General features: G+C 45.3%; 1 protein-coding gene across 1 annotated transcript in view; it reads left to right on the forward strand.

Annotated features, from left to right (window-relative positions):
• LOC141088638 (heparan-alpha-glucosaminide N-acetyltransferase-like) overlaps window positions 1–27,543 on the forward strand; it is a 482,560-nt gene that overhangs the window by 135,633 nt on the left and 319,384 nt on the right. The window contains exon 7 of the mRNA XM_073574776.1: window positions 17,540–17,626. Within this exon, the coding sequence (XP_073430877.1) occupies window positions 17,540–17,626 (87 nt within the window). The remainder of the gene's footprint in view (window positions 1–17,539; window positions 17,627–27,543) is intronic.

Raw genomic sequence — 27,543 nt, forward strand, 5'->3', positions numbered from 1 at the left:
TCATGCAGCCCCCCTCATAGGGTATAATGCAGCCTCCCCCCACAGAATATAATGCAGCCTCCTCTCATGGGGTATAATGCAACCTCCCATCATAGGGTATAATGCAGCCTCTCCCCACATAATATAATGCAGCCTGTACTCATAGGGTATAATGCAGCCTCCCCCCACAGACCCCACAGAATATAATGCAGCCTCCCCTCATAGGATATAATGCAGCCACCCCCCATAGAATATAATGCAGCCTCCCCCTCACGAAATATACTGCAGCCTCCCCTCACAGACAGCTTCTGCCACCTGTCACCCGCTGCTGCTCCACTGACACCTGGGGCCCCCATAGCAGCTGCTATTAGTGACACACCACTGGCTGGGGCCCCTGGAGCAGCGGGGGCCCTAGGCAGCTGCTGGCTCTGTATGCCAGCAGGTGTCAGTGCCTGGGCCTACCAGAGAATCCTCCAGTTCTCCGGTGGACGGTCCGACCCTGGTGGAAAAGCTGCTGCAAAAACAACATAAAACATGCCAAAGAAGACACTTCAGGAAATATATCTCTGCTTCAGGAAATATACCTCTGCTTCAAAAACTCAGTGAGCACACCGGCATCTAAAAGACTTCATGTGCACATACCCTAAAAAGAATATTGTCAGAGATTGAAAGCTTTTTAGAAGACAGTAGATCTTTAATAACAATAGACCAATATGATATGTATGCAACAAAGAAGTTTCTGCATCAGTCAGTTTTATAGGCATTTATAGTTCCTGCACTTTTCCCTGCACATTTATTAGTAGATTATAGGTTTGGACGATGTTGCGATCTGTAGAGAAACTGCAGGATTTTTAGAATTTGACAGTCAGCTCTGCCGGTGTCAGATAGTTTTTGCTATGTTATCTGAGGGCAACGTGAGGTAGGGGCACTGACCTTAATTTCAGCAATGTATCACTTATTAGGCTGTGTGCTTGTTGTGTCAATTCAATGAGTGTTTTATCAGCAGGAGTTTATCATTAGGTAGACTGCTGCCTATGTGAGACCTGGTACAACCTCACCCCCAGAACTGATTAGCAGTTCATTGTCAATAGAAAATGTACACAGAAAGCTGTGGTGTGGGCAGAATTAGCTTTCTGAGCTCTGCTACATGCTATATCTAAGAACTCTGTGTCAGAATCACTGCACCCAGTAAACTAAGTGAAACATCGTTGGTATAAGGGTCTCTTTTCCTACATAATGCTGCTTTCAGAGGACGTAGCAAAAACCTGATGAGTTTCCCTTTTATATGCTTTTACTATTAAACAGATTTAGTATTTATAACATTGATATTCTGTTCTTATTGTAAGCCATTAATGTGTGATTACTGTTGGCTGCTTCATCTTCCATTGGAGCTTTGCGTTTAGTCACGGTAGCACCTTTATTCCAATGCCACCTCTGGCTGAGATGCTATTTTGCTCGATACATAAAATGGTAAAGAACTGCAACACCGGACATGACACTGGACATGACATAACATTATATCAGGGGATTGCTGATTATTTCATTACCTTATATACTAAAGAAACTTCAAAGCAGAATTTTGCTTTAAATACAACTAACTTTAGGAAGTGGTTTCTTATTGTTAATTACTTTGTGTCTAAAACCTTTGCATATGCTGCTGAATAATTTATACATTAATATCTTTTATGACTTTGAAACCATTTTAATGACGTTCAGTAAATAAGAGCAGAAATTCCATTTTTTGGGTGTAAGGCAATGAGAGTTGTGTAAATCATGGCTTACTTTACTTACCTTTCAAAGTGAACCTCTTTCACACTTAAATCCTTGTGGCAGCTGAATTAATGGCTTCGAAACATCCGGGTTATTATGTTCTGTTGTCCAGTGTTGGTTGTCCAGCATTGTTATTTCCTCTCTAATAGATGAGATGTTGCTAATTGCTTGTCTTAATGATTGTACATGGTCAGACTATAAACAGAGGGAGAAAATCCTTGTTTACCTCTATAAATGATTAATAGGCTGCTTTGCATTAGCCGAATCACTTGCTAGGAAGTTTATTATCTCTGGATGAGATTCGGTATCATATCTTCTATATGTAAATCACATGCAATGATTTTCTCTACAGGGCTGTGATGTAAACTGATCTGATTTACTATTGTGACACATTACATTTTTAACAATTGAAGTATTTTTTATAAATATTCAAAAAATGCTAAATGTAAAACTTAATAATGTAGTGACATTTTTGCTTGATTCTCTAAAATTAGTTTTCTTGCTTTTATATTTACCCATCTAAGATATTACATCAATATACTATGTAATAAAATTTCCTCAAAAAAATGGATTATGATGCACTCCTATAGAGATGTTGGATTCTCTACTAACTCAGTATCGCTATAAAAATGTGTTTTTTTCTTTTATTTTAATATATCTTGATTTGACCTTAGCTACGGTATGTCAAAATCAGTGAAAAGTGACCTGAATTATGAGAGATGCTGGTCATGTCAAATAGGCAAATGATTTTTGTATAAGAGCAGCTACAATATGTTAGTTCAGTGCTGGTAAAACTAGTGATAAGGTGTAGCGCCGGCGTCCCTGCATGCCTCTCCCCTCCCCTAGCAGGAATGCAGACTCACTCATAGCTGCGGTCCTCATCCCACATTTCCTCCTGTGTTGCTGCACGGGGTCTGCGTATGGCTCTGTGCTTAGGGTGCATGCACACGCTCTCGCCTTCTTAAAGGGACAGCATGTGCCATCATAACGAGCCTCCAATCAATGGCTGGGAGACACCTATAATTTAAAGGGAACGTGTCACCAGGTTTGGCCGATATGAGTTACAGCTACCACATTTCAGGTCTGATATAGAGCAATGTATAATACTGTATATTATCCCCCAACCCAACCTGTAAGAGAAGAAAAATAACTTTTATTATACTCGCCTTTGGGATGGTCAGGTCTGAAGAGTGATGCTCTTCTTCATACGGCCCCTCCATCTGTGTACTTCTCTGCGTCTTGAGGGCAGAGCAAAGTAGTGCAGTGCGCAGTCACCGGGAAAGGTCAGAGAGCAAAGAAGACTTCTGTGGATGATGCAGAGATGTGTTATCCACACAAAGCATGAAGGAGGATGGCATTGCAAGAAGATGGGAGATGCCAGATCAAGAATAGTGTCACCCCTTGGACCTGATCATTCCACAGGTGAGTATAATAAAAGTTATTTTTCTTCTCTTACAGGTCAGATTGGGGGCTTAGAATGCTGTATATCAGCCCTGAAAGGGATTACCTCATATCGGCCAAACCAGATTACAGGTTCCCTTTAAGTCACCGCTACCTGAGTAGAGGCGCCTGAGCATCGTATAAAGTCATTAAAACAGTCAATTTACTTGTCATGTGCCTGTCTGCCCATTCTTGACTGGTGTCCCTGTATTCCAACCGTGCCCTGCCTACCTGTATATCAGTTGTTCCCACCTGCACCAGCCTGCCAGTATATCAGCCGTGCTCGACAGCACCTGCCGGCCTACATATCAGCCCCCACCAGCACATGCCTGCCTGTACATCTGCCATGCCTTTTTGTACCTTCCTTTCTGTATATCAGCTGTGCCTGCCAGCACCTGCCTGCATCTGCCATGCCAGTCTGCATTCATGCCATACCTGCCTTCACCTGCTGTGTCAGTCTGTATACCAGCCATATGTATCTGCATCTGCCATGCCAATTTCTATACTAGCTGTACTTGTCTACACCTGCCATGTCTCCCAGTATTCCTGTCATGCCTGCCTGTACTTATCAAGTCCACCTACTCTTGGCCGTTCCATCTACCTGCCCCTTTCCAGGTCAGCTGCCGTGCTTCCGAGATCTGTCCTGGAGTAGAACCTGTTGTCCATCTGGAGCCAAGTCTAACCCCACCATAAGAGCCTCAGCAAAAAGTTACGTCTTTGCCTAGTCTTGCTTCTCCGGGCTCTCCTCAGATCACGGCACAGTGGTTCCACCACATCAGTTACAGTTTGCTCAGGCCATGGAATCCACTGGATCCCAAGCTTCCTCTTCATCAGACCTGTACCAGGATATCTCCTTCCAGAAAGACCAGCAGGACAAAATCTTCTCCTACCTGTAAACAGCTGACATCTGGAGCGACATCTGTACCTCACCAGGCTGCGACAACCTCGCCTGTGACTTATCAGCCTGCCAGCTATGTTCCTGGTTTTAAACACCATCTCTCAGCTCTTCCACATTATGGCAGTGATCCTGACATACGTAGTGTTTTCATCAATCAATTTACTCTGCATTTTGAACTTTTGGCACATCAGTTTTGTTAGGCGTCGGATTCCTGGCACTGCACAGCGGGAATCCAGAGCCAGACATCCTGCGGTCTCTCATTCTCCTCTGACCACTCAGACTCCTGCTCAGCAATCACGGCGAGCCAGGCATTTCCCTCAGACTCGTTCTGTGAGCCTGGATGTTGCTGCCACCTCTGGTGCAGCAATGGTAGCGCAACCTGCTTTGCAGGGAACTGCTCCAGAGGCTTAGTCCTCGTGCCGTGCTACTGGGCATGCCCGCAACTTGTCCTCTCAGTGGAGAGCAGGGGTCACATGTGCAGGTCTTATGTCGGATCTGATTGGTCCTTCCCAAAGTACTGGAAGGTCCCGGAAGTGCATGGCTATAAAAAGCCCGCATGCGCTAGTGTAGCATATTATTCTGTGTGTGTATGGTGATGGATTTATGGACTGGTGTCTGACTCATTATGAAACCCCTTCCCTCTGATATTACGAGTGGTGACCGAGTGTGAATAGTCAGCTCCAGGGTTGTGGCAAGCTACACGCCACTTGCTCCACACCTACACTAGCGTCCGTCGGTGCCCGGTCCTCGGCGCCGACGCTTGCGGCTTTTCTCTGCCGCTGCGCTGTAGTAACAGCAACTATTGGGGTTCGCGGCTGCGACGCCCCACGCAGGCCTCTGTGACGCTAACAGGGCCTGTGCCTTTGCCTTAGCGTTCGGGTGACGTTAACCCGAGCGCAGTCCCGCACCTACTAGGTGCATCTGCCATTGTTCAGCAGCGGTCTTGTCACCTACCGCACGGTGGACCCCGGGCGGCGAACGCACCTACTATTATTTATATTTGGTGCGTTCCACCGACCTTAACATTACACTAGCGCCAGGGTCTGGCTGGCAATGGCAGACGTGCAGCAGCTGCAGCGCTACATTCGACAGCTGGAGAGCAGGTTGGCAGCTATTAAGAGCACCAACTCAGCTGCGAATGCTGCGCTAGCTGCTGCTCAGACAGTCGCTGAGGCTGTCTCACGTGCGCCCACACTTTTGCCCTTGCCGACAATGTCTCGCCTCCCGCTCCCCGATAAGTTTTCGGGTGATAGTGCCTCCTGTAGGGGATTCGTTAGTCAGTGCTCCATTCAGCTGGAGTTGCTGGCTGCACGGTTTCCTACAGAGCGGGCTAAGGTGGGATTTATTGTCTCCCTGTTGTCTGGCCGGGCATTACAGTGGGCCACGCCATTGTGGGAACGTGATGATCCCGTGGTACAGGGAGCTGCTCAGTTCCTCGCGGCTCTGAAGCAAGTCTTCTTGGGACCACGGGTCACACACGATACGGCTCTCCAACTGTTATCCTTAACACAAGGGTCACTTTCGGTTAGCCATCATGCTGTCCAGTTTCGGACACTGGCTTCCGAGTTAGAGTGGCCGGACAAAGTGTTGGTCCCGGTGTTTTGGAGAGGCCTGGCTGAGCACGTAAATGATGCTCTAGCTACTAGGGAAATTCCAACAAGTCTGGAGGAGTTGATCGCCGTTTCCACCCGCATTGATCTCCGCTTCATGGAGCGCGGAGTGGAACGAGCGCAATCCAGACGTAGGGTTAATTTGGCTCCCACCATTACCGAGCCGCTGATATATCCCGCACAGGAGCTCCCTTCCTCTGAGCCTATGGAGGTGTCTCGCACCGGCACTAAGTCACATCCGATGCGAAGCTCTGTGCGCTGTTATCAGTGCCGACAGTTTGGCCACTCGGCTGGCACATGCCCTCAGCGGCCGAAAAGACGACCACGTTCAGTGGCCGTAGGTGGTGGTCAATCCAAGGTGGGACCCTTTTCACCCAAACCGGTGTTCCGGGGTACGTTAGATAGTGGGTCCTCCACCTGGGAGGCAGAGGTCACCCTGGATTCCGGGGCCGAGGGGAACTTTATGTCCTTGACTTTTGCCCAGAGACACGCTATCCCTCTGGTGTTACTCTCCCAACCTCTGACCATTAGGGTGGTAAATGGGGCACCGTTACCGTCTCAGGTGACCCATCAGACAGCCCCACTCGGACTCTCTATTTCACCCTCACATCAGGAGACTCTGTCCCTGCTTATTATGCCCAATGGTATCGATCAGGTGCTCCTCGGAGTTCCCTGGCTTCGTTGCCACTCCCCTCATATTGACTGGGCTTCGGGGAAGATACTGGGCTGGGGCAAGGACTGTGAGGGAAGGTGCCTGAGGGGCAGCGTTCAGGTGGCTTCCACTGAAGTGCCTGCGGATCTCTCCGCGCTCCCCAAACCCTACCACCAGTACGCGGACGTCTTCTCTAAGAAGTCTGCGGAGACGCTCACGCCGCACCGTTCCTATGATTGCCCGATTGATCTCCTGCCAGGCACAGAGCCTCCCTGAGGCTGTGTTTACCCCTTATCACTCCCTGAGACGGAGGCTATGTCCCAATATATCCGGGAGAACCTGGCTAGGGGTTTCATCAGAAAATCTGTGTCACCGGCTGGTGCAGGGTTCTTCTTCGTACAGAAGAATTACGGAGAGTTATGCCCCTGCATTGACTACCGAGGTCTCAATGCTATCACGGTTAAAAACAAATACCCCCTACCATTGATCTCGGAGTTATTTGACAGGTTGCGGGGGGCCCGGATCTTTACTAACTTAGATCTGCGGGGTGCATACAACCTGATCCGCATTCGCGAAGGAGACGAATGGAAGACAGCTTTTAATACCAGGGATGGCCATTACGAATACCTGGTTATGCCCTTTGGCCTTTGTAATGCACCAGCTGTCTTCCAAGACTTTGTCAACGACGTCTTCCGCGACATGCTCTCTACCTCGGTGGTGGTCTATCTGGATGACATACTCATCTTTTCGCCAGGTTTGACCACCCACCGGAGAGACGTCTGCAGGGTCTTCGACCGTCTGCGGGCGAACTCGCTATTTGCCAAGCTGGAGAAGTGCCAGTTTGAGCAGGAGTCCTTGCCGTTCCTGGGCTATATCATCTCGGCCCAGGGGCTGGCCATGGATCCTGCCAAACTACAAGCGGTAATGGACTGGCAGGAACCCCATTCCCTCAAAGCGGTGCAGCGCTTTTTGGGGTTCGTGAATTACTACCGCCAGTTCATACCACACTTTTCCACACTGGTGGCTCCTTTGGTTGCTCTCACAAAGAAAGGAGCTAACCCCAATGCTTGGTCAGAACATGTCTCCAAGGCCTTCTCGGCTATAAAATCACATTTTGCTGGCGCTCCCATATTACATTGTCCCGATGTGGATAAGCCGTTTATCCTTGAGGTAGACGCTTCTTCCATCGGTGCAGGAGCAGTCCTTTATCAAAAGGATGCTCAAGGTCGGAAGCATCCCTGCTTCTTCTATTCCAAGACCTTCTCACCGGGGGAGAAAAATTACTCCATCGGCGACAGGGAGCTGCTAGCCATGAAGCTGGCTTTTTCTGAGTGGAGACATCTCCTGGAGGGAGCCCGGTTTCCCTTTCAGGTATTTACGGACCATAAAAACCTGGTCTATCTACAGACGGCCCAACGCCTGAATTCCCGTCAGGCCAGGTGGTCGCTCTTCTTTTCCCGATTCCGCTTCACCCTCCACTACCTCTCTGGAGAGAAGAACGTCCGTGCGGATGCTCTCTCACGTTCAGTGGTCTCAACGGAAGAAGGAGAAGCTGAGCCTCGGTTAATTCTCCCGCTGGAGAGTTTTACGACCGTGGCCCCAGTTGCTCTCGAGTCGGTACCACCAGGCAAGACCTTGGTGCCTCCTCAGCTACGGCCGGAGGTCCTCGCCTGGGCACATGCCTCCAGGGTGGGTGGCCATTTTGGTAATAAACGGACCGCCGAACTCCTGGCAAGGTCATATTGGTGGCCACATATGGCTCGAGATGTCAAGGAATACGTGCAAGCATGTGTTTCGTGTGCTCGGAACAGACCCTCTAGACAGAGGCCAGTGGGGCTGTTGTTTCCCCTGCCAGTGGCGGATAGACCTTGGGAGATGGTTGGCATGGATTTCATAGTTGGCCTGCCCAAGTCTGGTGGCAGTACGGTCATCTGGGTGGTCACCGACCATTTTTCTAAAATGGTGCATCTGGTGCCACTCGCACGCCTGCCTTCCGCTCGAGGTCTGGCCACCTTGTTCATTAAGCACGTATTCCGTTTACATGGCATGCCGGACAAAATTGTGAGTGACCGCGGTCCCCAGTTTGCGTCTCGGTTTTGGAGGGAGCTCTGCAGTTTACTCAGCATCGAGCTAAATCTATCCTCCGCTTACCATCCCGAGATGAATGGCTTGGTCGAGAGAGCCAATCAGACCTTGGTCACCTATTTACGGCATTTTGTCTCTGCCAGGCAGGATGACTGGGCATTAGGGTGACCGCAAAAAATCGATGTCGGAATTTTGTCCGTCTGGACCCCACAAAACGATTCCCCTTTCCAGATATTGAGATAGCCAAAATTTGAGCTCGATCAAAAGACGTTAACCCGTGCCGCTCATCGCTCAAAGTTTGAAAAAATCCAAATTGAGGTATTTTAAGATTTAGGTATTTTGCATAGTCTGTTAGACTATAAAGAATGTGACAACAACATTGCAGAAATAGCCCTGACCAAATTTTCGAACCATTTGTGGTATTTGAATGCAGAGTTGGTGGGATTATCGTTTTTTGATCCCACCATTACAGACAATGAAAAGTGCTGGCTCTTCTCTCTTTTTATTGCAAATTGGTTTTGTGGCTGACCACCACTGTTGCCGTGCACGCTGGGTCATGTTCGCCATCTTTTCTGTGTTTATTGTGATTGATCTAGGCTGCTGTGCACACTCACGGCAGCCCCGCCCTGCCCCAGGCTTTATTTATTTTTGCATCCATGTCTGGGCCTGCATTGCCCTTCATCTGTGTTTGCTGGTTGGGCAGTGTGTGGAGGTCAAACCTGAGATGTCTGTGTTCAGACCTGGTTGGCCTTTATCTGCACCTGCTCCATCTGGCTGCACGGGAGTGATGCAGATATGCTTCAGGTATGGATTGCATTTGATATGGTCTTGCTTTTAAAACATTTAGGAGGCCGCAATGGCACAGTGAATAATAAAAATGTAGAGTAGGACCCCCCATATGAGATTGCCTTGGCGTGGCGGGGTGGCTCAATATATTGATCAATATTTTGCTAAATGTCTCATTTTGAATGCAGTAAGATATGTGCATATGCACCTCATGTTATGCGTTCTGACCACTGGCAGTGCTGGCTCTTCTCTCTTTTTATTGCAAATTGGTTTTGTGGCTGACCACCACTGTTGCCGTGCACGCTGGGTCATGTTCGCCATCTTTTCTGTGTTTATTGTGATTGATCTAGGCTGCTGTGCACACTCACGGCAGCCCCGCCCTGCCCCAGGCTTTATTTATTTTTGCATCCATGTCTGGGCCTGCATTGCCCTTCATCTGTGTTTGCTGGTTGGGCAGTGTGTGGAGGTCAAACCTGAGATGTCTGTGTTCAGACCTGGTTGGCCTTCATCTGCACCTGCTCCATCTGGCTGCACGGGAGTGATGCAGATATGCTTCAGGTATGGATTGCATTTGATATGGTCTTGCTTTTAAAACATTTAGGAGGCCGCAATGGCACAGTGAATAATAAAAATGTAGAGTAGGACCCCCCATATGAGATTGCCTTGGCGTGGCGGGGTGGCTCAATATATTGATCAATATTTTGCTAAATGTCTCATTTTGAATGCAGTAAGATATGTGCATATGCACCTCATGTTATGCGTTCTGACCACTGGCAGTGCTGGCTCTTCTCTCTTTTTATTGCAAATTGGTTTTGTGGCTGACCACCACTGTTGCCGTGCACGCTGGGTCATGTTCGCCATCTTTTCTGTGTTTATTGTGATTGATCTAGGCTGCTGTGCACACTCACGCCAGCCCCGCCCTGCCCCAGGCTTTATTTATTTTTGCATCCATGTCTGGGCCTGCATTGCCCTTCATCTGTGTTTGCTGGTTGGGCAGTGTGTGGAGGTCAAACCTGAGATGTCTGTGTTCAGACCTGGTTGGCCTTCATCTGCACCTGCTCCATCTGGCTGCACGGGAGTGATGCAGATATGCTTCAGGTATGGATTGCATTTGATATGGTCTTGCTTTTAAAACATTTAGGAGGCCGCAATGGCACAGTGAATAATAAAAATGTAGAGTAGGACCCCCCATATGAGATTGCCTTGGCGTGGCGGGGAGGCTCAATATATTGATCAATATTTTGCTAAATGTCTCATTTTGAATGCAGTAAGATATGTGCATATGCACCTCATGTTATGCGTTCTGACCACTGGCAGTGCTGGCTCTTCTCTCTTTTTAATGAAAAGTTGTTAATGGCTAATAAATTGCTCAGTAGCACAGATGAACCATCAGAGCACGCTAGGGTTGTAAATCCAAATGTTAGGAAAGAAAAATTAAAAGAGGTAGGAAGTAACCGACTTTAACGACCTTCTGACAAAAGATGAAGAACAAAAGCAATATGTCCTGCAAGTTGTAAGCAAATGCCGAGCATTATATTCTGACGTTTCAAAAACTACTTTAACAAAAGCTCTAGAATAGATTAGATAGCTATGTAAAATTATCAACTCATGTAGGTTAGCGTGCTCTGATGGTTCATCTGTGCTACTGAGCAATTTATTAGCCATTAACAACTTTTCATTGTCTGGAAAGGTTGGGATCAAAAAACGATAATCCCACCAACTCTGCATTCAAATACCACAAATGGTTCGAAAATTTGGTCAGGGCTATTTCTGCAATGTTGTTGTCACATTCTTTATAGTCTAACAGACTATGCAAAATACCTAAATCTTAAAATACCTCAATTTGGATTTTTTCAAACTCTGAGCGACGAGCGGCATGGGTTAACGTCGTTTGATCGAGCTCAAATTTTGGCTCTCTCAATATCTGGAAAGGGGAATCGTTTTGTTGGGTCCAGACGAACAAGATTCTGACATTTTTTCCCCCCATATGAGATCCGGTCACCCTACTGGGCATCCTTGCTACCTTGTGCTGAATTTGCCCTAAACAATGCGGTGGCTGATTCCACTGGTCAGACGCCTTTTCTCCTAAACTATGATCAACATCCACGCGTCCCTGTCCCGATGCCAGTGTCCTCCACCGACTCCAGGGTGGCAGACTGGGCAGTGGAGGCCCGGGACATTTGGGATCGCACTCAGGATGCTATCCGGGCATCTAAAGAAAGGATGAGGGCGTCCGCCGACACGCATCGGCGGCCCGCGCCAAGCTTCTCCCCTGGCCATTTCGGACGTGTTCCATGTGTCCCTCCTCAAACCAGTTCACATGGTCCGGTTTTCTGAGTCATCTGCCGGGTCATCAGACTTATCGTCTGATGAGTTTGAGGTTAACGCCATCGTGGGGCGCAGGTTTGTCCGTGGCAAAAAATGTTATTTGGTGGACTGGAAGGGTCATGGTCCCGAGGCTCGGACCTGGGAGCCGGTGGAAAACATTAATGCACCGCTCCTGATCGCGGCCTTTGAGCGCAGTGAGGGGGCCCTAGGAGGGGGAGTAATGTTAGGTGTCGGATTCCTGGCACTGCACAGCGGGAATCCAGAGCCAGACATCCTGCGGTCTCTCATTCTCCTCCGACCGCTCAGACTCCTGCTCAGCAATCACGGCGAGCCAGGCATTTCCCTCAGACTCGTTCTGTGAGCCTGGATGTTGCTGCCACCTCTGGTGCAGCAATGGTAGCGCAACCTGCTTTGCAGGGAACTGCTCCAGAGGCTAAGTCCTCGTGCCGTGCTACTGGGCATGCCCGCAACTTGTCTTCTCAGTGGAGAGCAGGGGTCACATGTGCAGGTCCTATGTCGGATCTGATTGGTCCTTCCCAAAGTATTGGAAGGTCCCGGAAGCTCATGGCTATAAAAAGCCCGCATGGCGGCTCGGCCATGCGCTAGTGTAGCATATTATTCTGTGTGTGTATGGTGATGGATGTATGGACTGGTGTCTGACTCATTATGAAACCCCTACCCTCTGATATTACGAGTGGTGACCGAGTGTGAATAGTCAGCTCCAGGGTTGTGGCAAGCTACACGCCACTTGCTCCACACCTACACTAGCGTCTGTCGGTGCCCGGTCCTCGGCGCCGACGCTTGCGGCTTTTCTCTGCCGCTGCGCTGTAGTAACAGCAACTATTGGTGTTCGCGGCTGCGACGCCCCACGCAGGCCTCTGTGACGCTAACAGGGCCTGTGCCTTTGCCTTAGCATTCGGGTGACGTTAACCCGAGCACAGTCCCGCACCTATTAGGTGCATCTGCCATTGTTCAGCAGCGGTCTTGTCACCTACCGCACGGTGGACCCCGGGCGGCGAACGCACCTACTATTATTTATATTTGGTGCGTTCCGCCGACCTTAACAAGTTTGCTTCAGATTGGGCAAAAGTGGCTTTCATCATGTCCCATCTCACTGGCGTGGCCCTGGGATCCTATTGCCTCCAACTTTCAGACTTAAAAGCATTCTGCAAGGTATTTGATGAGCTTGACCATGTTTCGTCGGCAGCATCCTCCCTCCTCAGGTTGCGCCAAAGTAACTTCACAGTGGACCAGTATGCCATTTGATTCCACACTCACCTGAAACAATGTGGAGCTGATGGCTGCCTTCTGGGAAAGACTTTGTGAAAGAATTAAGGACAAGGTAGGGTGGTTGTGATAGTCCCACCTCACTGGATGACCTGGTGTCCCTAGCTATCCGAATCGACATCAGGTTTCAGGAGCTCTCCATGAGGTGACCTCATAGAGAAAAACTGTGAAACTCCAAAGCCTAGGGTCCGTTGGAGAGGCTACTCTGGGCAAGGATTAATCCTCTCCTCACCTGACTCTCTCAGTGTCTGCTTCCTGTGGTAATATTTCCCTGAATGGCCTATTTGGACTCTGGCTTAATGTAATTCAATGGGCTGTTGAGGAGCAGTATCGAGTACCCATCCTCTGTGGATTGGAGACCTCTATCCGAGACCAACCATTTTGTTTCCAAACCTGTGAAACTTTGGGTAGGAATGCTACATTTGGATGTGCTGTCAGGTTTGTCTCATCCTCTGCTTCTAGGTCTGCCATGGCTGTAAAGACACAAGTCAAGTCTGTCTTGGACTGGAAATCTGGAGAAGCACTCCGTTGGGGATAGGTGTGCCATGAGAGTTTCCTAGTCCTAGTTTGCCTTCTGCTTATTGGATGTATGCTAATGTCTTCGACAAAAAGGAGGCAGAGACTCTACACCTCATATAATGTACAACTGCCCTATTGACTTTCTTCCTGGCTGTTTTCCTCCATGACGACATGTCTACCCTCTGTCTCAGGCTGATAGCCGAGTCATGTCCGAGTATATCAAAAAGAATCTTGCCAGGGGTTTTATCCAGAAGTCATCCTCCCCGGCTGGAGCAGGATTCTTCTTTGTAAAAAAAAGTATGGCTCACTTTGATTCTGTATCGATTATAGGGGAATCAACCAGATAATGATCAAGAATAAAGATCCTCTGTGGTAGTTTACTTGGATGACATATTGGTGTTCTCTCCTGATCTGCCTACACACAGGAGAGATATTCGCCAGGTTCTGCAGAGATTAAAGAAGAATCGTCTGTACACCAAGTACAAAAGTAGACACGAAGAAGTTCATCTTCGAGCAGATCTCTCTTCAGTTTCTAAGGTATATCATCTCTGACACCCATCTGAGAATGGATCCCAAGAAGATGTCCGCCGTCCAGAAGTGGTCCCGTCCTTACTGTCCGAAATCTATCCAGTGGTTTCTCAGATTCACTTATTACCACCAGTTCATTACGCATTTCTCCTCTTAGACTGCTCCTATTTCTGCCCTGACCCGCAAGGGGGCCAACTCTCGGGTATGGACTCCGGAGGCAATGAATGCCTTTGTCTCTTTAAAACAGGTTTTCTTCTCCACTCCTGTGCTGCATTGACCAGACAATAAAAAGCAATTTGTTATGGAAGTGGATGCTTCTTCCTCTGGGGCTGGAGCTGCTCTTACCAAGAAGTCTCCTTCCGGCCATATGGCGACTGTATGGTGTGTTTTTTTTTCCAAAATCTTCTCATCACTAGAACGCAACTACTCAATAGGCGATCAAGAACTGTTGGCAATAAAACTGGCTCTGGAAGAGTAGCAATTTTTGCTTAAAGATGGGTATTTATATTGACCACAAGAATCTAGCCTAACTGTAGTCAGCACAGAGGCTAAATCTGCATCAAACCAGGTGCTCTCTGATCTTCGCTTATTTCAATTTTATTCTCCATTTCTGGGGTGCGGATAAGAACATCAAGGCAGATGTCCTCTCTAGGTCCTTTCTGTCTTCCATCCATGAGGAAGAACTTCAACACACCATTGAGCCCTCCAAAATAATTACAGTTCCTCCATTGGATTTATCTCAGGTCCTATCTGGAAAAACTTTCATCGCTGCACCAGACAGGAAGTGGGTTCAACACTGGGGTCACGCGTCTAAATTGGCTGGTCATGCTTTAAATAAGAAAATGGCTCTTCTCATTTCCTGGCATTATTGCTGGCCGACCCTGGGCAAGGATATTGGGGATTTTGTCTCGGCCTGTCCCTCCTGCGCCCACAAGATTCAAAGACAGCTTCTGACTGGCTGGCTAATTGCTTTACCTGTACCATCTGCTCTCTGGCAGCATATCACAATGGATTTCATTACCAGTCTTCCAGTATTGTCCGCATGTACGTTCATCTGGGTAGTTGTGGATTGCTTCTCTAAGATGGCCCATTTTACTCTAATGTCTGTCCCTCCTTCTGCCCTGTGCTTGCCTAGATGTTTATCCAACATATTTTCCGCCTTCTGATCAACTTCCTGCAGCACTTTGTCAATGCTCGCCAAAATGATTAGGGTGAACAAATGCTTTGGGCCGAATTCTCATTCTCGGGACACGTAGACGCTTTGGATTAACGTGAAATGGCCATTTCCTCCTCTCCCCACATTCATCTGCCTCTCTGCACACCCTTTCCATGTCCTGAAATAATGAATAATGGACTTCTATATTATCAGTTTGGTGATGTCACGGGTGTGTCAGGTGTGACAGACAGTCATCTGGATCCAGCTGTAGAAGTCACTGCGCCTGGCTCTGCATGAACATTCTGGATCTTGCATCTCTGCTGTGGAGTGATATCCATCTCTCTCTAAGACCTAGCGGTGATCTCCCCCATCTGCTTCTGATTAACAAACCCTTGCTGGATGTTTAAAAACTTTTGGTCGCTTCAGCAAGGCATTGGTGATAGCTCTATTTATCTCTGTCTGTTGGAAGTGCTAGAAGCCGTCTAAGTTCTTCTTTGAGGATTGCTGACATGAGCTCTCTTGTGTCATCTCAAGCTAAGTGTATACCCTCATTTCCATTGTATTTAGTTGTAGTGGGGGCTGACTACCCCATCCCCTCACTATCCAGGGTCTATCGCTAGGGACAGTCAGTGATTAGGTTCCTGTACCCCGAAAGGTGTGGAACCTATTAAGGGATGTTAGGGCAGACAGGGTGTTGGCAGATCTGCATAGGGGTCTCCACTCCCCCCCTCTCCTAATGTTTGGGTTTGGGCTCTTCCACCCTCTTCCCGTTGTTGTGCATCTAGCTTCTCACTCGCTCAGCGTGTAGGGTGAGTGCCGCTTTTCTTTAGTACTCATGCCTGATCTCAAGCAGATAAATTCTCTAGCCTACAAACCTCAAACTTGAACACCCAATTCATTTCACGTGTCTCTCCTCAAGCCTGTCATCCTCAGTCCCTTTTTCAAAGATCCAGGTACCACTCCTGCTCCAGTTAGCTCTGAAGATGTTTTCAAGGTAGAAAATATTCTGGCCACAAAAAAGGTAAGAGGAAAAACCCATGGGAGCCCATGGAGAACATTCATGCACCTCTCCTCCTACAGAGATTTCATGCGGGCTTGAATAAGAGTAGGTGTAAAGAAGGGTACTGTAGTGCTGGCATCTCTGCACGCTTCTCCCCCAGCAAGAATGCCAACTCACTCAACGCCGCTGCCCCATCCTTCACTTCCTACTGCTTTGGCTTCTGCCTGGAGTCTGCAAACAGCTCGCAGGTTCACTGGCACCGTTCTTAGGGCGCATGCACACACTCCCTACTTCTTAAGGGGACAGGGTGCGACATCCAAAAGTGTCCCCAGCCAATGGCTGAGAGACACTAATTATTTAAAGCACCTTCGCCTGAATGAAGGTAACTGAGCAGTCAGTAAAGTCAGTTGCCTGCAAGGCTGCTAGTAGTCAGCTCCATAATACCTGCCAGTCAGTTTGCCTGTCCTGTTCCAGTCTGCCCATACTTGCCTTGTGTCCCTGTATTCAAGCCGTGCCCACCAGGACGAGCCTTCCTGTATATCAGTCATACCGGCCTGCACCAGCCTGTATAATAGCCGTGTCCGTCTTCACCAGCCTGCTAGTATATCAGCATTGCCTGGTAGCACCTGCCTGCCTGTTCATCTGCCGTGTTTGACTGTATCAGTCTGCCTGTATATCAGTTGTGCCCGCCAGCATCTGATGTGCCAGTCTATATGCCAGTCGTACCTGTCAGCAACTGCTGTGCTAGTCTGTATACCAGCTGTACCTGCCTGAACCTGCTGTGCCTGTCTGTATACCAGCCGTACCTGCCTGCATCTGCTGTGCCAATCTTAATACCAGCTGTATCTGCCTGCACCTGCCGTGCCAGTCTGTATACCAGCCGTACTTGTCTACACCTGCCGTGTCTTCCAGCATTTCTTTCATGACTGCCTGCTCTTATCACGACCATATACTCTTGACCGTTACATTTACCTGCATTTTGGGGGTCAGCTGCAGTGTGTCCTAGGTCTGTCCTGGAGTAGCACCTGATGTCCATCTGGAGCCAAGTCCACCTCCTATGTGGCTGTCAAGAGACAGCGAATCAAGGCCAATTCTGATGTTATAAGGATAGGTAAAGATGAAGACTGTGATGGGATGCTTAATTTTAGTTAGTTTTAGTTAGGATAATCTTTGAGTTAATTAAAATGGCCAATAGCTTCCAGTGGTAAAGAGAAATCCTTTGCTGGCAAAAAGCCAGTACTGGGAATGTCATCCTCCAGCGCAGAAGGACTTCATGGTCATGTCTCTATTACATTTTTTTTTAGAGTGACCTCACGTCTTAATAAGCTTCCTAACTGCTTCACTACATGACACTGAGGCTCTTTGGCTGATAAACTTATTTTTTGCTTTATTCAATACCCCCTTTGTTTGCACACATACATCTGAAGTAAAATGATTTCTACTCTACGAACAGCATTTTGTAGGCATCTGCAATATATTTTTGTGTTTTTGTTCATTCTAGGAGCTGTATAAAACCACTCAACCATTTGATCCAGAAGGTGTACTTGGGACTATAAACTCTATAGTAATGGCATTTTCTGGACTGCAGGTAAATAGCTATGGCCATGTTTTAGAGTAAATATAAACTTATACACAGTAATAATTTTAAAGTGCATCCATCCTCATCCAGGGCTGCACTCCATTGTAGCAGCATATTACAGGGAAAGGTCTACCCCACTATTACCTCAAACAGCTCACAACATTTTTCTCCGTTTAGAAAATAGAATGTAACAAGGAGCAAAATTATACTTTTTCTAAAGCGAATCTGTCAGCTGTTTTGGCTGGTATAAGATGCGGCCACTGCCTTTCAGGGCTTATCTACAGCATTCTATAATGCTGCAGATAAGGCCCCGATCTGACCTGCAAGATAAGAAAAATAAGTTTTATTATACTCACCAAGGGGGGAGGCGGTCTGGTGCGGTCCGGTCCGATGAACGTCACAGGTCCTGGTCCGGCGCAACCCATCTTCTTGCGATGCTGCCCTCCTGCTTGATTCATAGCTCCCTAGCATTGCGCTCCTGTGTACTTCTCTGCTCTGTTGAGGGCAGAGCAAAGTACTGCAGTGCGCAGGCACCGGGAAAGGTCAGAGACCCAGCACCTGCGTGCTGCAGGAATCTGCTCTGCCCTCAACAGGGCAGAGAAGTATGCCTGCGCAAGAGTGCGATGCCGGGGAGCCATGAAGCAAGCAGGAAGGCGGCAGCACAAGAAGATGGGAGGCACCAGACCCGAACCTGCGACACCATCATTATCCTGTAGAATGCTGTAGATAAGCCCTGGAAGGCAGTGGCCACATCTTATAGCGGCCAATACAGCTGACAGGTTACCTTTAAGGTAACTGCACCCCCATATCCTCTCCCACCTTTAGGTTCTCAGTTTTGATGGGCTCTGATTCATACATACAGATGCTTAGGATCCGATCACACATGACAGAATAGGACAGGGGAAATGCACTCCTCATGAGCAGTGGACTCTTAATTAGTAGCCTCCTTTATGTTTTATTAGGTTCTCTAACTAAGCAGCACATTATTGTTGTGCCATTTGGCTAATAGTAGAGTGAACATGTCCTCATCGTCTACGGCGCTTATAGGACAGAATTGAGATCCAGTTTATTGTAGCAATAGTATTGAGTTCATAAATAGTCTTATCATGTATTTCTTTAGCCCTTTCATTCTACATGATATACATATCCGTTATGAGTACATGTCACTTAGTGGTGACATAATAACAAATGCTTCCAAGCTCGGACTGGCCCATAGGGTAACAGGGTAATCCCCCGGTGGGCTCTTGTACAGATCTGGGCCCCCAACCTCACTGTGTGGCAGTACTTGTCATAATTCACTTGATTCACTCTGTACAGAAAATAGCAGCCTCTCATCATTCATTAAACAAACTACCTAGTTTATTATTATATATAGATATAGGTAAATTTGTGAACGAGTATAGTGTAATATTTGTTTGCAGTTGAAAAGTGCGCCCCCCAAAGTCAATGTTACTGGTGGGCCCTTGGCACCCCAGTCTGACACTGAATGCTTCTATTGCAAAATAGTTTACACTAATGTATAGGAACAAGCAAGAAGCACATGAGGTATATGAGGTGAGGATCTCCTAAATACTTTTATTTATGCAAGTTGTCATAAAAGACCAAGCAACTATAAATATGAGAAAACATGAGAATTCAACCCTGCTTTTCATGTCATCACTACAACCTATTCAGGGGTTTTCATTGAATCCATATAATTGAACTGGCTAATTATTCCAGTACTGATGTGAATCTCATACATCTTGTAACACACTATTTTCTTCATACAACTTATGTCTATAAACCATTTCTAGTTTTCAATATTACTTCACTTTGTATTTGTTTACTGACCTCATATATTTAATTTTTTGCTATGCTTGTCTGTGCCCATATAAATTTGCTCAGTATTATATTTATATGCATAAATAATGCACGGGCAGTTCCTTCAAAGTATTTATTTATTATTTCCTGTTGCTCCTTCGTTTTTTCCTCTTTTTACCTTAAGGTTTATATGTTCACCATGTATATTGCAGTATATCATATTTCTGATGCTTTATACCAATTGTTCTGTTTTTCTAAATCGAGCCTTTTACCTGTTTATCTTGAACTGAATGCTCATAGGCCAAGATGTGATTTCCTTTGAAAATGTGTGACTATTCCATTTTTTTTAAAAAAAATCACACTTAATATGGATTTACTTGACTGTATGCTTTTGCTGACCATGAGCTCAGCACATGTGCATACTTGATACCTATTGGTACATTTTATTTTTCTCTCAGTGCCATTGCACTTAAAGGGAACCTGTCACCAGGTTTGACCATTATGAGCTACGGCCACCTCCTTTCAGGCCTGATATACAACATTCTGTAATGCTGTATATCTGCCCACAAGCCAACTTGAAAGAAAAGAAAAACACCTTTTATTATACTCACCTGTGGTCGGTCTGGTCCAAGGGGTGTCACAGGTCTTGGTCCGGCGCCTCCCTTCATCTTGCAATGCCGTCCTCCTTCTTGCTTCATGTTATTGATGAGTCCCAACATCATACACATAGTCTTCCCAGCATTGCACTCCTGCGCAGGCGTTCTTCTCTACCCTATTGAGGGCAGAGCAAAGTACTGCACTGCGCAGGCCCCGAGGCGCTTTGACCTTTTCCGGTGCCTGCGCACTGCAGTACTCTGCTCTGCCCTCAACAGGGCAGAGAAGCACACCTGCGCAGGAGTGAAATGACAAGGAGACCGTGTGAACAGCGTAGTGACGCGTCTTCCACGTGAAACAAGGAGGACGGCATTGCAAGAATATGGGAGGCATCCGTCCAAGAACAATGACACCCTTCAGACCAGACCATCCCACAGGTGAGTAAAATAAAAGCTCTTTTTCTTATCTTTCAGGTTAGATTGTGGCCAGAAGGATATGTAAAAGTCTCATCCACAGAAGATCTGTAATTAGTTCTACAGGATGGTTGGAACAGCCTCCCTGCCGATTTCCTTCAAAAACTGTGTGAAAGTGTAGAGAGAAGTTTGGATGCTTTGATGATGTGTTGAAAGCAATGTTGATGTTGTTTTACTCTACAGTCATTTTTCCACACCTGCCTAAAACTTTTGTACAGTACTGTAGACTATTGTTCCTAAAGGAGGCGTACTTTTACAACAAACTGATATTAACATTTATTAAGCTTTTATTCAATGACTTTTTTTCACATGGAGTGATAACTTAAAGTGCAATAGATAAGAAACCATCAGTGAGATCATCATTCAGCTAAGTGGGAAACCTGACCAGTCACTTTCCATGAGCTCTTTGTCTTTTTTTTTTTGTGCAGGTGCAACTTATGTTTTATTGGCCGGGATATAATATTCTGACTACAGCAAATATTTGCCCCTAGGTAACCTGTGATAGCAGAGCCAATCAGCATGTCAACAGCTGAGATTAACTGCAGCCATACAACAATACCAGATGCCGAGAAGCATAGCTAAATCCAGCAGTTGTTAGTTTAGAAACTTTTCCTTAATATAAACTCTGTTTTAAATAATATGTATGATAGCTATACCTAATAATCATCAAGCTAAGTTTACCACTGTGCATGGAACACTAATTTCTACATGTAGCAAAGCTGACTTTGTAAATTGAAGCCCTATTATGTGTACACCCAGAGCAGTGACAAGTCATGAGTTTATCTCAGGTTGCAAATAAAACTTTGATAACATATTGAGATATTGTATTAAGTAGGTTTATGGGGTTTAGAGCGTAAAGGCCCTGTTACACATAGTGAGATCGTTAGCAAGATCGCTGAAACGTCACCGATTTTGTGACGCAACAGCGACCTCGCTACATGTGACACATAACGGCGACCGACCCCCGCTGCGATCTCGTTGATCGTGATCGAATGTTCCAGGCCATTTTTTGATCGTTGGTGCCCTGCTGGCCAGCATGCATCGCTGTGTTTGACATCATAACAGCAACGAGCGACCTCGCTGGTGTCTCAGAACTCACGCTATCGTTGTCTGAGTCGTCAGAATAACTGCTGTGTGGCAAGGTCCCAAGACCGCCGAGGTCGTAATACGGATCGCCGCATCGTTGATGCGTCGTTGAGTAGATCTGACTGTTTGACAGCTTACTAGCGATCATGTAGTGACGCACCAGCAATCCTTACCAGGTCGTATCGTTGTCAGGATCGCTGGAGCGTCACTATTTGTAACGGTACCCTAAGGCCATCCTCACACACTTTAGATATCTTACGAAGGTTTTGAACCAACATTCAGCAGACACCAATCTCGCCTTACTCTACCATATACAGGAGCAACCGTTCTGCCGAGCATTCCTATGAGAGAGCTGCTGCCAGATTCCTCTGGCAGTGCCTTGACTCTTTTACACTAAAAGGATCAGCAAGCTGAAATTGGACATGCAAAATCCTTATACCCAATAATCATCTGTCAAGAGAAAGTTGAGGGTCCCCACAAACATTAGACTGTTGAACAGACCCATGAATATTAGTACGTGAGACTGATGCTAATCTAATGTATATAGGAGCCTTAACTATTGGTTGATAGTGATTAAACAATGTAATATTCAAACCCAAACTGTATGAAGTGTATATATTGTAGTTCAGTGACCAACCATGATGCCAAATGCTTAGTTAGCGACAATTAATGAGGCACTAAGTAGTGCCCTGATGGATAATTTTAATAAATACATTTAATATTTTTTTAATAAAGGAACTCTAATATAAAATCACAACTGCAACATTATTTTATAATGGTCCCATAAACTATACAGCAGTAACATGAACATCACCTACCACTGGAGTCATAGAATCATAGAATTGTAGAGTTGGAAGGGACCTCCTGCGCCATCTGGTCCAACCCCCTGCTCAAAGCAGGATTTGCTAAATCATCCCAGACAGATATCTGTCCAGCCTCTGTTTGAAGACTTCTATTGAAGGAGAACTCACCACCTCTCGTGGCAGCCTGTTCCACTCATTGATCACTCTAACTGTCAAAACGTTTTTTGTAATATCTAATCTCTGTCTCCACCCATTCAGTTTCATCCCATTGCTTCTAGTCTTTCCTTGTGCAAATGAGAATAAAGATGATCCTTCTGCAATGTAGACAGCTATTAAGTCTCCTCTCAGTCTTCTCTTTTGCAGGCTAAACATTCCCAAATCCTGCAATCTTTCCTCATAAGACAGGGTTTGCAGACCGGTCACCATTCTGGTCGCTCTTTTCTGAACTTGCTCCAGTTTATTGATGTCTTTTTTAAAATGTGGCACCCAAAAATGGACACAGTGTTCCAGATGAGGTCTGACCAACGAGGAGTAGAGGGCAATAATGACTTCACATGATCTAGACTGTATGCTTCTGTTAATACATCCTAGAATTGCATTTGCCTTTTGTGCTGCTGCATCACACTGTTGACTCATATTCAGTCTGTGATCTATTAGTATACCCAAGTCTTTTTCACATGTGCTGTTGCTTAGCCCTATTCCTCCCTTTCTGTATATGCTTTTTTCATTTTTATTGCCCAGATGTAGTACTTTGCTTTTTTCCCTGTTAAAAACGATTCTGTTAGTTGCAGCCCACTGTTCCAGTTTATTTATATCTTTTTGAATCTTCTCTCTCTCTTCTCTAGTATTAACTATCCCTCCTAGCTTTGTATCATCAGCAAATTTAATCAGTTTACCCTTAATTCCTTCATCTAAATCATTGATAAAGATGATGAACAATACAGGGCCCAGGACAGAGCCCTGTGATACCCCACTTGAGACATTCTTCCAACTGGATGTGCAGCCATTTACGACCACACTTTGGGTCCGATCGCTAAGCCAGTTATGAATCCACCTAACAGTTGCCTTGTCCATTCCATACTTAGTCATTTTTTCAATAAGGATTGTGTGAGCTACTTTGTCAAATGCTTTGCTGAAGTCAAGATATACTATATCTACAGCATTTCCCTGATCCACCCAATCAGTGATTCTGTCATAGAAGGAAATTAAGTTACTCTGACATGACTTATTAGTTACAAACCCATGCTTACTCTGGTTAATCACTTCATTCTTAACCAGGTACTGACATACATGTTGTTTAGTAATTTATTCAAAGATCTTTCCTGGTATAGAAGTCAGACTCACCGGTCTATAGTTGCCTGGGTCCACCTTCTTCCCCTTTTTGAAGACAGGAACAACATTTGCTCTTCTCCAGTCTTCTGGGACTTCTCCTGTTCTCCACGAATTTTCAAAGATTATGGAGAGCGGTTCAAAAATTTCTTCTGCTATCTCCTTCAATACTCTGGGGTGTAATTCATCTGGACCTGGAGAATTGAATTCATTTAGGTTAGCTAAGTGTTTCCTCACTATATTTCTGTTTATAGTTATCCTGGATTCTTCTATTCCCTTAATAGGACAGTAAAGAATAGTTGATGTTACATTTCCTTTCTGAGAAAAAACAGATGCAAAATAGGAATTTAAAAGTTCGGGCTTCTCAACATCCTATCTTACCACTTAATCATTTTCATCCTCTAAAAATCCTATAGCATCTTTGACTTTTCTTTTACTTTTGACATATCCCCAAAATCCTTTATTATTATTGCTTTTGATGTCTCTTGCAAGCCTCAATTCATTGTCAGCTTTAGTTAATCTGATTCGTGCCCTGCAGGTTCTGCAGACAGCATTATATTCTTCTTTAGATATGCCTCCCTCTTTCCATTTATAAACATTTCTTTCTTCCTTTTTAGCATGTGCTTAATTCTGTGTTCATCCATCCTGGTTTCCTTAAATGCTTCCTATTCTTCCCTCTTTTCAGAATTGTTAACGATTGTGCTTTGAGAATTTCATTTTTCAAGATTTCCCATCCTTCCTGGACATTTTTGTCCTTAACGATATCCAGCCATTGGATCCCTCCAATTCTCTTTCTGAATCTCTTAAAATCTGCCTTTCTGAAATCTAACCTTGACGTCTGACTCTTCACAGGTCTTCCTCCTCTAGTTATCTAAAATTCTAAAATAGCATGGTCGCTACCTCCTAAGGTCCCAGCCACTTTTACCTCCTCAACCATTTCCTCCCTGTTTATAAGGATTAGATCCAAGTCTATTTCTCAAGAGTTGACTTATAAAACAACCTATTGGAAATGAAAAGATCATTTGAAATTCGAATTACCCTCAAATTATACTTTGTGTTGAATAAATTCACCAAGAACCTCATTACTGGAAAGTTTGTAAATGCTCAGAGAGAACGAGAGAGATTTATTTCAGTATGATTTGTATCACCAACTTATGTGGTGAATCTGGAAAAAGAATACAGCTCTGCCAGTATTTCTACCAGTCCTGCTCCACTGGGACCCAAACATCTCTGATAACCCAGGTCAAAATGTTTGAGCTCACGTGGTATTATGAATTTCTGGAAATTCGACTCAAAGTCAATTCTGCTTGTACCCATGTACTAATCTCTAATTATATTAAAGAGAATGCTCTGGTATGAACCCTGGTAATTGGAAGTGTTCCTTGAAAATAAGATAATGATAAGGTAACTTCATGTAGGGACCTGCAGGGATCATTTGTAATATGTGTGGGAAGCATAGCACTAATTTTCCTTGATCACCACAACATTTGGTTTAATTAAATATTACTCTACATTGTGCACCTTCAAATGAATCAGTTGTTTGTTTAATGTAGATGTCCTTCAATGTGAAAGATTCTCTTCTCCACTTTAGGTTAGAGATTATGATCCTACACAGCTATCTGTATACAGTTGAAACCAGAAGTTTACATACACTATATAAAAAGACACATATGCATGTTTTTCTCCATATCTGACATGAAACAGAATAAACCTTTCCCGTTTTAGGTCAATGAGGATTACCACCATAATTCTTAATATTTGCCAAATGCCAGAATAATGAGAGAGAGAATGTTTTAAGGCATTTTTATTACTTACTGCAAAGTCAAAAGTTTACATACATTTTATTAGTATTTGGTACAATTGCCCTTAAACTGAATGACTTGGGTCAAACATTTGGAATCTCCTTCCACAAGCTTCTCACAATAGTTGGTCAGAATTTGGGCCCATTCCTCCTGACAAAACTGATGTAACTGATCCAGGTTTGTAGATCGCCTTGCTCACATCTGCCTTTTCAGCTTTGCCCATAAATTTTCAATAGAATTGAGATCACTGTTTTGTGATGGCCACTCCAAAACCTTGATGTTGTTATCCTTAAGCCACTTTGTTACCATTTTGGCAGTATGCTTCTGGTCTTTGTCCATTTGAAAGACCAATTTCCGCCCAAGCTTTAACTTCCTGGCTGATGTCTTGAGATGCTGCTTCAGTGTTGCCACATAGTCTTCTTTTCTCATGATGCCATTTATTTTGTGAAGTGCACCAGTCCCTCCTGCAGCAAAACAACCCCACAACGTGATGCTGCCACCTCCGTGTTTCACAGTTGGGATGGTCTTTTTAGGCTTCCAAGCTTCTCCCTTTTTCCTCCAAACGTAACGATGGTCATTATGCCCAAAAAGTTCACTTTTAGCTTCATCAGACCACAGGACATGTCTCCAAAAATTAAAATCTTTGTTCCTGTGTGCATTTGCAAACATTAATCTTGCTTTTTTATGTTTCTTTTGTAGTAATGGCTTCTTCCTGGCAGAGTGGTCTTTCAGCCCATGTTGATACAGTACTCATTTCATCTGCACCAGGTCTTTTGCTTTTGTCCTTGGGTTGATATGCACATGTTGGACATGTCTAGGACACAGAGCCTGTCTCCTTCCTGAGTGGCATGATGGCTGGACATTTCCATCTTGTTTGTACTGCGTATAATTGTTTGTGCAGATGAACGAGGCACCTTCAGGTATCTAGTAATTTTACCCAAGGATGAGCCAGAGTTGTGCAAGTCAAAAATTCTCTTCCTGATATCTTGGCTGATTTCTTTACACTTTCTCATGATGCTACACAAAGAAGCATTGTGTTTCAGGTTAACACATGGTCAAAATTGTTGGTACCCCTCGTTTAATGACAGAAAAACCCACAATGGTCACAGAAATGACTTGAATCTGACAAAAGTAATAAATAAAAATTCTATGAAAATGAACAAATGAAAGTCAGATATTGCTTTTCAACCATGCTTCAACAGAATGAAAAAAAAAATAAAACTCATGAAATAGGCCTGGACAGAAATGATGGTACACCTGAAAATAATGTGACAAAAGGGGCATGTTAATTCAAGGTGTGTCCACCAATTAGCATCACAGGTGTCTTGGAATCAGTGAGTGGGCCTGTATAGAGGGCTACAGATACACACTGTGCTGTTTGGCAACATGGTGTGTATCACACTCAACATGGGCCAGCGGAAGCGAAGGAAAGAGTTGTCTCAGGAGATTAGAAAGAAAATTATAGACAAACATGTTAAAGGTAAAAGTTATAAGACCATCACCAAGCAGCTTGATGTTCCTGTGACTACAGTTGCAGATATTATTCAGAAATTTAAGATCCATGGGACTGCAGCCAACCTCCCTGGACGTGGCCGCAGAAGGAAAATTGATGACAAATCAAAGAGACGGATAATATGAATGGTTACGAAAAAGCCCAGAAAAACTTCTAAACAGATTAAAGGTCAGTGTCAGATCGCACCATCCATCGTTGTATGAGCCAAAGTGGACTTCATGGGAGATGACCAAGGAGGACACCATTGTTGAAAAAAAATCATAAAAAGAACAGACTGGAATTTGCCAAACTACATATTGACAAGCCACAAAGATTCTGGGAGCATGTCTTATGGACATATGAGACAAAAATTGAACTTTTTGGCAAGGCACATCAGCTCTGTGTTCACAGATGGAAAAATGAAGCATATCAAGAAAAGAACACTGTCCCTACAGTGAAACATGGAGGAGGCTCCACCATATTTCACTGTTGGGATTGTATTGGGCAGGTGATGAGCATTGCCTGGTTTTCTCCACACATACCACTT

Source organism: Dendrobates tinctorius, unplaced genomic scaffold, assembly GCF_039654945.1.
Source record: "Dendrobates tinctorius isolate UK_male_01 unplaced genomic scaffold, ASM3965494v1 ptg000040l, whole genome shotgun sequence".
NCBI classification, from domain to species: domain Eukaryota; kingdom Metazoa; phylum Chordata; class Amphibia; order Anura; family Dendrobatidae; genus Dendrobates; species Dendrobates tinctorius.